The following is a 12,482-nucleotide window of genomic DNA, read 5'->3' as shown; positions in this document are numbered from 1 at the left end:
GGGAGAAAGAAAATAAAGTGCTGAGAGATAAGAAAAGTAAGGAAGGCTCTATGACAAATTCTGCTGTTGATATAAAGTTTTTCTTTTTTTTAACAGATTGAATGGAAAGTCATTAAAATATCTTTTCTATACATTGATTTATCAGTAATATTTGTATGATTAGTATTCTATGCACACCTTATCCATTGATATAGCTAATACAGATGTACCTTTATTTTCTAGAACATTGGCTTTAACACTTTTTTTTTTTTTTTTTTGAGACGGAGTTTCGCTCTTGTTACCCAGGCTAGAGTGCAATGGCGCGATCTCGGCTCACCGCAACCTCCGCCTCCTGGGTTCAGGCAATTCTCCTGCCTCAGCCTCCTGAGTAGCTGGGATTACAGGCACGCACCACCACGCCCGGCTAATTTTTTTTTTGTATTTTTAGTAGAGACGGGGTTTCACCATGTTGACCAGGATGGTCTCGATCTCTTGACCTTGTGATCCACCCGCCTCGGCCTCCCAAAGTGCTGGGATTACAGGCTTGAGCCACCGCGCCCGGCCAACACTTTTTTTTTAAGCAGCAGAATACTTTTTTTTCAAAGAGGATCTTATCATAAAGTGCAATATGACAAAGAAAAGTGAGACCTGCTCTGTTGAAGTAGAGGCAGGTGCTGAAGCAGGCAAAAACTTCTGCCTGCTCAACCCAGGCTGCCTCTTAAGGGACAATAGATCAAAGGCACTGTCCCTGAAGAGGCCAGTATCTAAAGATAACTCCTTAAATAGAAGATTCTTTAACCACTTATGTCATCAATCTGTAACAGTAACAGATTCTTTTACTTGATGGTTAAACACAGAAATAGCTATAAAACCTGCCATCTATCTCTCCTTCCGTTAAGAGATTAAAACTTTTCACTTTTCTCTGAGGACTAATGTTAGAAAGCATTGTAAATAATCACTAGCATTTAAAAAGTATTTTATTCCAAAAAGTAGGTTATATCAACTGAAAGAAAACCTTGCTTGTGTGACACAGTAAGCACCAGACAAAGGTAGAAGACTTAGGGACTAGTTTCAGCACTCCTCTTAACTGGCTTAATTAACATATAGTATGTTGATACAGGAGTTACATAAAAAGGGGGAACATGATTATGATTTCTACTATCAAATATTTTGCTTAATACCACAGTCATAAACACACACACACACGTATAGAAAGGAGACATCCATCACTGACCCTTATTGGGACCAGTATAGTTAAGGGGTAGTTAACTACCTTGGTTAAGCCATTTAATTAAATTCTCTAATACCTCACTTACTTTGTTAATAAAATGAAGTGGCTGGAATTACTACTGGATTTCAAACGTTTCTGGTCACAACTCAAAAGTAGAAAATACATTTTAAACATTGACTAAGCACATAAATATGCATATAAAAATTTAAAATTTCATGAAATCGTGCTTGCCTTTATACTATGCTTTGCAGCCGACTATGTTTTATTCCTTCTTATTGCATCTTATTAACAAAATACTGGTCATGACCCACTAAATTGGTTATCTCTACCATGATTGTGACCCATACTTTGGAAAACTAAATTGATCATCTCTATGTCCCTTTTGTGTCTAAAATTATGAAATTCTAACATCAAGATTTGTGACTGACATCACAGAAGTCTCCAGAATGTGAAGCATATGGTAGATGCTCAATTATCATTTAATTGTCTTTTACTGTGTCAAGGAAATTATTTGAATATTTAAGTCAACCCAAGTAATTCTGGATTTTTTATTTTTTTATAATGTTTTGGGTTTTGAGGTTTTTTGTTTTTTGGTTTTTGGTTTTTTTTTTTGACACAGGGTCTCACTCTGTTTCCCAGGTTGGAGTGCAGTGGGGCTATCATAGCTCACTGCAACCTTGACCTCTTGGGCTCAAGTGGTTCTTCCACCTCAGCCTCCTGAGTAGCTTGGACCACAGGCACACAGCACCATGTCCAGCTAATTTTTATATTTTTTGTAAAGATGGGTCTCACTATGTTGCCCAGGTTAGTTTCAAACTCCTGGGTTCAAGTAATCCTCCCATCTCAGCCTCCTAAAGTACTGAGATTTTAGGCATGAGCCACTGTGTCCAGCCTACTTAAGGTATTTAAGGTGCCAGTTCCTTCAAGAAGTCCTCCCTGACGCCTCTGAATTCCTAGAGTACATTTGTGCCTTTCTTATGTCATATTAAAAGATGATACACATAAATCATATAGTAAATGCTCAACAAAAACCATAAACTGAGCAATAGATACTGCTGTAAGTATCCAACATACAGTCATCTATTTCTTCCTAATACTATATGATTAAAATACAGATGGGGAAACTGAGTCTTAGGAAGGTCATTGAAGCAAATACTGAGTGACAGAGGCAGGTACTCTGAATCCAAGACCAGTTACCTACCCATTAACTACACTGATCCCAGTAAGAATTAGTGATAGACAACCACCTTCTAATTTTATTACAGTGTATGTATGCACATACACACAAACATATATCTGATCTTACTGTTTAAACAGGCAAAATATTTAATAGTAGAGATCATGTTCTTCTCTATGTAACTGCTATATCACATTCTATATGCTTAGAACAACAATTAAATAAATGAAATACCATGTGTGCATGTGTCTATTATATAAACACAAAATTTCATAGGTAGACTTGGATTGTTTTCATTTCATACTTATTCTAACAGAACCTAAAACTATAATATTTGAAGACTAACTCCCTCTTAATATGCACAAATAAGATGCCCGTAAGACTACCTGAAATATTTATTATGATTCTTCCATATTGTGTTAGGTCTAATAACAAGTGAGACTTGCCATACCTGTCCTAGAGCTAAATAAGTTGTAGTTTCACAAGTGTTTACCTTTATTTGGTCATGTAAATAGTCAAAATGTGTTGGGCTACATGAATTCAAAGCATGACTAATAACCCCAATTTACTCAAAACACAAGTTTTGTGTTTTTTGTTTTGATAAATGTGACGTCTGCAGAAGGGTTGATTGAAAAATCGTTTGTCATGTTTGTAATCTCTCTACTTTAGGTGACAGATAATAACCAGGTACATAAAATCTATACTCTCCTCTCTGCCACTTCTATAGGGGTAAGCTGAGGGAGGACTACACAGACAACTGAACTCGTGTTGTGTTAAAATACTATTGTGATATATCAAGTGGCTCTTTTAAATGCAGAATTAGAGATATAATGAGAACTAAAGAATGGGAAACAACAGACATAAATTAAAACAGTTAAATTAGGGAAAGTATCACAAATGAATCTTAAGACAAAGAAAACTTCCTAACTCAGAGGTTTATAATCTTTAAAATTCTCATCTGATTAATTATCATTAAATAATGAAAAATGTTAACAAAGTCACCATTTAACATGAGTCTAGGCCAGGTGCTTTAGGAGGCCAAGGAAGGCAGTTTGCTTAAGCCCAGGAGTTCGAGACCAGCCTAAGAAACATAGCAAAACCCCATCTCTACAAAAATACAAAATTAGCCAGGCATAGAACTGTGCACCTGTAGTCTCTCACCTACTTGGTAGGCTGAGGTGGGACGATCGCTTGAAACAATTTATATAGTTTTGGGTTAATGGTGCCTCTCCAGGCAGTTTTGTAATGTACCTTTGTTATTCAACTACATACCAGGAGTACCAAACTGGATGCAATTTTCCAGAGTCCTGACATAGTCAGGATCACTAAGTTTAATTACATGAAGACTATTGGCTTTTTCCATGTTCTTGATCCATTTGTTAGCCTGACCTTGAGGATCTATCATCAGAGGCCACCTTCTTGCATTCCTGAAAAAAAGGAGAAAGATGATGCTGGTCAAGCCATGATTTGTTTCTACACTATTTAATCGTGTTCACATCACATGTCACTTTCTGAAAGTTTTCCCTTTATAGTAACATTTGACCTTTTTAACTTATGAGAAACTGTGTTCTTAAAACAGAGACATGTAAATTGAGTGGGCTATCTGAATGGCAACTACAGAAGTCATCCTGCAAAGTTAATACAAGTTCTTACACTTTTTTGGAAAATTACAATTTCTAAATGTTAAACTACACTTTTGAAAATATTTGCTGCTCTTGCTAATTATGTCACAGTGACACCCATCAAGAGGACTGTGCTGGAAATAAGGAAATTCCAGTTCTTCACTAAGCCCTCCCATTAATCAATCATGTGACCTTGGGTAAGTCACTTTGCTTCCACAGGTTCTACCTGTTATCATTTGTACAACAGGGAAAGAGGTTGGGAATATCACAGCTCCAAAATCTAGACCATTAAAGAAATAATGGCCTAACAAAAAGGCAAAAAGCATAATTTTATATCACCTAAACTTCATAACATCCAAGGACACTTAAGTGTTAACACAGTGGTTGACCCAATCTTTGTTTCCAACACTGTGTTTTTAGTGCCATATATGTAGTTCATTACGTATTTGCTTTATGACAAGAACAAGAGCAATACCGCAGGAAGAACCCAGTTTATTTTCTAGGGTGTAGTGGAGTTATGGAAGAGCTCATCAGTATCTGCGATTACCATATGACATCCAACCACATAGCTTTCTGTCTTGTGTGAAATGTAGTTGGCAATAAAATTACTATTCTTTTTCCTTCTCTTAGAAGTTTCAATCAACACAAGCCATTATCCCGGCCAATTTTCTAAAGATACTGCCACACCCTTCAAAAGTGAGCAGAGCATGGGAAGTATGACACTCTAATGAAATTAAGTTTCCATATCATGGGCAAACACCATACAAATTAAATAATTCTACAAATTGAAATTCTTTAAGAGATTATCACTGCACAGAAGATACTTGTCCAATAAGTAGCATTTCAAAATCAGAGGAAAGGACTTCTGATGCTAACCAAGAGGGGCTAGGCTTTTTACAGCCGATCTCCTTCACTGATTACATCTAAAAATGTTGAACAAAATACAAAAAGCAACTACTTGCAGATTCTAAACAGTAAATAAAAGTGAATGGGAGGAAAGTCCTAACTTGAGGAATTACCAGTAATGGGGTAGTGAGTTTTCTAAGGTTTTTTTCTATTTTCTGGCTTAGTGGGGGAACTGTGCAGCAGGCACAGGTAGCAATAACTCAAAATAGGGAACTGAAAAAAGGACCATATGTGAGCCAGAAAGTGTGGACGTAAATCCATGTTTTGTTTCATGTTTTGCTTTTTCTCTCTTTATTCTGTCTCTACCCCAAGGTTAAACCTACTCACAGGACTGTATTGCCACAGCAGAAGAAACAGTGGTGCAGTTACCTAAAACACTAGCAAAAACCCGTCTCTCTGGATAGAAATAAAAAAAGAGGCCCCTATTGTGCACAGAAGATGTGGGGTATCTAAGTATTTTTCTCTCTTTTCTCTTGCCATTTTGCTCCCAGTGTTGGCATGAAACTGTGCAGTAGCATGGGAAGAGAAAACCCTGAAAGAACTTCATCATTTTGGCCAAAAAAATGTATACAAAAAGTGCCCCGGCGATACGGAAAGTGGGGCGGAGGGTGGGGGAAATGCTGAAGAGGGAAGACCTGAAGCTGTGCATGCATGGAACAAATCTAAAGTAGCATATCAGAGGCTTTAAAGTAGCATATCAGAGAAACAGTATCATAAATCCTACTCCATTTAACTCCTGAGTAATGAATGCCAAGAAGTAGATTCAAATAGTATAGTGAAGGCTTACAAATCTGAACTGACATTGAAACATCACCCACAGAAGAAAAGCTAAGAATTGTGATCTAAACAACTTAATTGAGTCATTTGAGTGCTAAAGCAAAAAATCAATCTTGTCCAGAGGATTTTAACAGGATCCAGAGTCTCATATTCAAAATTTCCAGGATATAATCCAAAATTAACACACTAAGAACAATGATATGGCTAATCCTCAAAGAAACAGATAAATTTGAAATTGCCAGAAAATAACTTTAAAGCAGGTATTATAACCATGAGATAAAGGTGAACATTTTTGAAATAAATGGAGATATTCTCAGAACAAAAATATCAGAAAGGATAATGAGAACCAAATGGAAATTTTAGAACTGAAAAACATAATATCCGAAATTAAAGTCCACGGTATGGGCTCAATAGCAGAACAGAAGTAACAGAAGAGTCAGTGAACTTGAGAACAGATGAATATATATGGTCCAATCTGAGCAACAAGGAGAGACACTGACAGATTGAATAAAACTATATGATCTAACTGTAAGCTGTCTACACGATAACCATTTTAAATATAATAATATAGTTCTATTAAACGTAAAATGATGGTAAAAGATGTAATATGAAAACAATAATCAAAATAAAGCTGTATGGCAATAGCAATATCAGAAAAAATAGATTTTAGAACAAGAAAACTATCAAGGATAAAGGGGGACATACACAATAACAAAAGGGTCAATTCGTCAAGGAGACATAGTAGTCTTTAATGTGCATGCCTCTAACAACAGAGCTCCAAAATAAATAAAGCTAAAATTGATAAAACTGAGGAGAGAACAAGTAAACAGAAAACTAGCAAGGATACTGAAGCCATGAACAATAGTATCAAGGAATTCAACCTAACTGACTTTCAAAAAGCCCTTCACTCAATAATAGAATTTTTTTTTAAAGTCCACATGGAACATTACAAATATAGACAAGATTTATGCCATAAAACAAATCTTGAAAAATTTTAAACAACTGGAATCACATAATGATAACCTGAAAATAACAAATAAATTTGAAATTAAAAACAGTAACAAAGAATACCCTACAAGTCTCCAAGTATTTGGAAATTAAACAATATATTTCTTAAAAATCTATGAATCAAAGAAGAAATCTCAAAACAATTCGAAAATAGTTTAAAGGAAATGAAAATGAAAATAAAACATCAAAATTTGTGCTACGTAGCTAAAGCGATACTTAATGTGAAACGCAGCATTAAATCCATGGATTAGAAAGGAAAGATCTAGAATCAACAATGTTCCACCTTAGGAAACCAGAGACAGAAAAGCAATTTATGCCTAAAGCAAACAGAAGCAAAGAAATTATAAATATTAGGGAAGAAATCAGTAATATTGAAAACAAGGAAAGAATGAAGAAAAACAAACCAAAGGCTTGTTCCTATAAAGGATCAACAAAATTTATTAAACTCTAGCCAGATTGACCAAGAAAATAGAATACACAAATTATCAGTATTAGAAGTGACAGACAAGATTATTACAGACCTTCTAGACATTAAATAAATAATGAGGAAATACTATAAACAACTCTGTGTTCATAAATTTAACAGCTTAGATGAAACTGAGCAATTTCTGAAAAGATAGAAACTACCACTTAGGAATTTAGTCTTCTCACTTAGGAAGACATATATCACCTGGATAGACCTGTTACTAATTAAAAGTTGAATTCATAGATAAAATCTTTCAACAACAAAAAAGTTCCAGGCACAGATAATTTCTTTGGTCATTTCTAGCAAACATTTAAGGAAGAATTAATTCTAATTCTTTATGAGTTCTTCTAGAAAATAGGAGAGAAGACTTCCCAATTCCTTTTGTGAGGCCAGCATTACTCTGAAACCAAAACCATATAGACATTACGACAAAAGAAAACACAGATCAATATCCCTCATGAATACAAATGCAAAACTCTTCAAAACACATTAGCATATTGAATTAAAAAATATATAAATAGGAGAATACATTATGACCAAGGAGAATTTAATCTGGAAATGCAAGGCTAGTTCAATATTCAAAAATCAATCAGTATAGTTTACCATATTAACAGACTAAACATAAAAAAAAAGTATAGGATCAACTTGATGCCAAAAAAAACACTGGATAAAATTTAACATCCATTAATATTAAAAACCATCAGCAAACTAGGAATAGAAGGGAGTTTCTTTCACATGATACAAAGGAGTTACTAAACCTATAGCTAACACCATATATGATAGTAAAAGACTGATTTTCTCCAAGATTAGGTAAAAGGCAACAGTGTCAGAGTTCATCAACCCTATTCATCATTATAACTGGAAGCCCCTGTCAGTGCAATAAGCTAATAAAAAGAAATAAAAGGCATACAGATTAGAGCATAATAAGTTAAACTGTCACTAATTGCAGACAGCATGATTGTCTACATATCAAATATCCCAATAAATCTGCATAAAAGGTCCTAGAATAAATGAATTTATGAAGCTACAGGGTAAAAAGTCAGTATTTAAAAATAAACTACTTTTCCAATGAACAACTGAACATAATCTTTTAAGTACCACACAGAAAAAAAGAAATACTGGGTATAAATCTAACAACAAAACACTGATGAAAGAAATCAAAGACCTAAGTACATGAAGAAATACACTGTGTTCATATGTTAGAAAACGTACTAAGTTGTCAATTCTTCTCAAATTGATCTGTAGATTCAATTAGTACCAATAAAAATCCCAGCAAGATCATGTGCGGTCATTTAAAAATTGATTCTAAAATTTATATTTAAAAGTAACAACTAGACAAAACAATTTTGAAAAAGAACAAACATGAAAGCTACACTACCTGACTTTGAGACTTAGTATGCTTCAATAAGCAAAGAAATATGGTATTTACATCAAGACAGATAGGTCAATGGAACAGAGAACTCAGCAACAAACCCACATGTATATGAATCAATTATTTTCAAAAAGACGTAGAGGTGCTTCCTTTCCAGCCCCGCCCGCAGCCCTACAGCCGCCGAGATGTTGATGCTTAAGAAGAACCGGATTGCCATTTATGAACTCCTTTTTCAGGAGGGAGTCAAGGTGGCCGAGAAGGATGCCTAAGTACCCCGAGCTGGCAGACAAGAACGTGCCAGGTCATGCAGTCTCTCAAGTCCCGAGGCTACGTGAAGGAACAGTTTGCCTGGAGACATTTCTACTGGTGCCTTACCAGTGAGGGTATCCAGCATCTCCGTGATTACCTTCATCCGCCCCCGGAAATTGTGCCTGCCACCCTACGCTGTAACTGTCCAGAGGTGAGCAGGCCTCAGCCTAAAGGCCTGGAGGGTGAGTGGCCTGCAATACTCACAAGACGGGAAGCAGACTGAGATACTAACAGATGGAGTGCTGTGGCCCCTGGTGCGGACAAGAAAGGTGAGGCTGGGGCTGGGTCAGCAACTGAATTCCAGTTTAGAGGTGGATTTGGTCGTGAAGCGGTCAGCCACCTCAGTAAAACTGAGGATTATTTTGCATTGAATAGCAAAAAAAAAAAAAAAAAAAAAAAAAAAAAAAAAAAAAAAAAAAAAAAAGAGATATAAAGGCAATCTGTTTTTTAAAAAGGATGTTTTCAACAGATTGTGCTGGAACAATTGTGTATCTCCACTTTCTCTTCCCTCCACCCACAACACACTCTCCCTATATGTGTGTGTGTGTAGTTATACACAAACAGACATTTTGTTGTTCCATATCCAGGTAATAACTACGTCAAACTTATTTTCCCCAGACAATAGTCTTAATGTAACATCTTTTTCTATTCAAAGACAGGATGTTTGCGACTTCGGCTAATATCCAATTTTAAAGATTTGGGTTTCCACAGAATAAGATATTAAATGAATAAAATTTTTAAGGAGATATTCTTCAGTGTAGATGAAAAGACAATGGTCGTTTTAAAAAATATACTAACAATTGTGGAAAACTGTATGCAAGAAACGGATTTAAATCGCTTCACTCTTTGGATGAATACAAATACTGAATTCAAAATGAACAAGCACTATATTTACTTGCTTACTTTTCCATTATTATTTTGTATTTTTTAACAAGAAAATGTTTTTCTCCACATAACCTTTCTCTTACTTCCTCCATCAAACATTCTTGAATCTACAAAGGCTTTAAAATCAGTGGTTCCCAAATGGAAATTGAATTTTTACAGCACTCAATGTTCCAAGTTTTGACAGTGTGTATTCTTTTGTTACTGTCTAGAGAGGATTGTTATTTGGTGCTTTTGTGGATTTTTTTAAAATACAGACTTCTAACAGTGAAAATACATATTCACAGCAGTCTGACAGAACGCAGATCTTGAATAAAAAGCAACAGTACATTTCAGAGTTTTGATATCTTCCTTTTTACACACACACATAAATTCATAAAAACAAAGTAATGTGTTATTCTCAGTTATTATTGCTATTGAATTAAACCTAATATATGTCTCTCCTATAGAAATGAAACCTTAATTTTTAAAAAAGCAGAGTTACATCAAATATCGGTCTGATCTACTTACCAAGATGTTAAACAATCCTAATCCTTTACCCGGGAAATGTTCAGATACAATATAGTTACATTTAATGTTATCACTAACCTTTGAAATTTTAATTAGACAGGGACCTTTAGGTGTCAGTCGCCCCAAAAGTTAATTATTTTCTAACTTGCCCAGATTTTATAGATTCTTCCAGTTTTCCTAAATAATCATCTCCACTTAGCTGAGATAATATGTGAAAAGCACTTAGCACAGGATTTGGTCCTCAGTAAGTGCTCAATATTAGATATTATCATTGTCAAGCACTGCACAGGTAAAGAAGATACTTAGCTGATATTTCAAAGTGATCACTCTAAACCTATTTACTGAAAGCTTTCAGTTTAAGATTATAAAAATATATTGGAAAAAGAAGTCAAAATGAAAATTAATATTTTCTTCTTAGTATAGTTGCTACTATAACTTTTTGCTAACATTTCAACATTTTTACAAATGAATAGTAAAGATATAGGGCTTATGAATCATTAACATCATTCTCTATCTCCGTTCCTCCCAAAATGTGAGTGTGTTGTCTTGAAAAATAATCACTGAACAGTTTAAGATCTTATATGTAGATACATGCATCAACAGTTCCATTATTTTTGAAATATGCTAGACTCAAATGTAAGGGTATATTAATTTGCTACAAAGTAAGATGCAACTTGGCCTCTGATGATGGATAAAGTAGTTATAGATATCCTGCTAGAAAGAACCATAATATATAAATTGCAAGTCAAAACAATGACTACCATTTCAGTAACTACCAATAGGTAGGACGTGACCAGCTACATTCACAAAAGCTTGAGAAGAGCTAAAGTTCTTTTCTGAGATAAAAACAATAACAATAACAAAAGCAGCAAAAATTTGACTATTTTTATGCTTTAGTTAATTGGTTCAGCTAGACAAAAGTGAAAGTAAATGTTAGACTTCCAAAATTTCAGAAATCTCCCACCTGTGTCAATCTGTAAGGTATATTCTAACACTAAACATCAACACAAACTGTCTGCATGCCACAAGTTAAGTAATTCAACAATGAGCTTCCATTCTGTGCTTGGTAAAAGGCGCTTAAAAATCTGCTAAAATCTTTATTTCAGCAGCCAGCTAGTGCACATATTTATCATTGATTTAGATTATCTAATTTCTCCTTGGATTAATTTAGATTATTGGATCAGAGTACCCAGTATTTTAGTTTCCCGAAGTAAAGCTTTGTAATCTTTTTCTTTAAAAAGACAAAATAATTAAATTTAACTTTAGCTCCTTGGTCTCTCTAGCTACAGTTTATTTTGTGAACACACAAGAACTATGTGGTACAGCCTTTTCTTTTTGCCTTAGTTATCAGAAAACGCTGAATTTAATCTAGGGCCCAGCTTTAGGGATTAGCTTGTCTCAAATTCTAACAGGTGGTCTCATCATATTTTATCTTATCATATTTTATCTTGTTTTATATTATAATCATATTGCACATAACTCAAATTCTTTTTTTTTTTTTTTTTTTTTTGGAGACAGAGTTTCGCTCTTGTTACCCAGGCTGGAGTGCAATGGCGCAATCTCGGCTCACCGCAACCTCCGCCTCCTGGGTTCAGGCAATTCTCCTGCCTCAGCCTCCTGAGTAGCTGGGATTACAGGCACGCGCCACCATGCCCAGCTAATTTTTTGTATTTTTAGTAGAGATGGGGTTTCACCATGTTGACCAGGATGGTCTCGATCTCTTGACTTCGTGATCCACCCTCCTCGGCCTCCCAAAGTGCTGGGATTACAGGCTTGAGCCACCACGCCCGGCCAAATTCTTATAAAATGATTTAGCAAATAAATGTGAAAGAAATCCATATATCAGGATAATTTATTGAAAAACAAATGTGTTCACCAGAGTTTTAATTTGTAAAATGATTTTCATATATACTGCATACATAAAATTTAGGAATAGTCTCCACATTTAGTGTTTACTTCTACTTTAAAAGTTCACATGCCACACCATTTTTACTTTAAAAAGTACCATCATATCAGTTACTTTTTCATAGTAACCTAACAACTAGTCAAAATAGTCATGTAACACAGAGGTAGGAAATATCTGTGCTATTGTTAACATGCTAAAACCCCAAGAAAACTGGCTGAGTGATAAAAGGCTCATGGTAATGTGAACTTGGAAATAACAAGGTTGTCCTCACACTGTGATAGGCTGAAGTCCTTGGTTTCTGGGAAGTGAGACCTTGAGGAGAGGGTGAGACAGACAA

The 12,482-nt window shown here is 35.0% G+C and overlaps 1 protein-coding gene and 1 pseudogene across 1 annotated transcript in view; one reads left to right on the top strand and one right to left on the bottom strand.

Annotated features, from left to right (window-relative positions):
* DNAH7 (dynein axonemal heavy chain 7) overlaps positions 1-12,482 on the bottom strand; it is a 334,446-nt gene that overhangs the window by 80,640 nt on the left and 241,324 nt on the right. The window contains exon 48 of the mRNA XM_003925707.3: positions 3,660-3,814. Coding sequence (XP_003925756.1) covers positions 3,660-3,814 — 155 coding nt within the window. The remainder of the gene's footprint in view (positions 1-3,659; positions 3,815-12,482) is intronic.
* On the top strand, positions 8,724-9,195 carry LOC120364296 (small ribosomal subunit protein eS10-like; annotated as a pseudogene).

Source organism: Saimiri boliviensis, chromosome 5, assembly GCF_048565385.1.
Source record: "Saimiri boliviensis isolate mSaiBol1 chromosome 5, mSaiBol1.pri, whole genome shotgun sequence".
Lineage (NCBI taxonomy): Eukaryota > Metazoa > Chordata > Mammalia > Primates > Cebidae > Saimiri > Saimiri boliviensis.
This window is presented reverse-complemented; position numbering and strand designations above follow the sequence as displayed.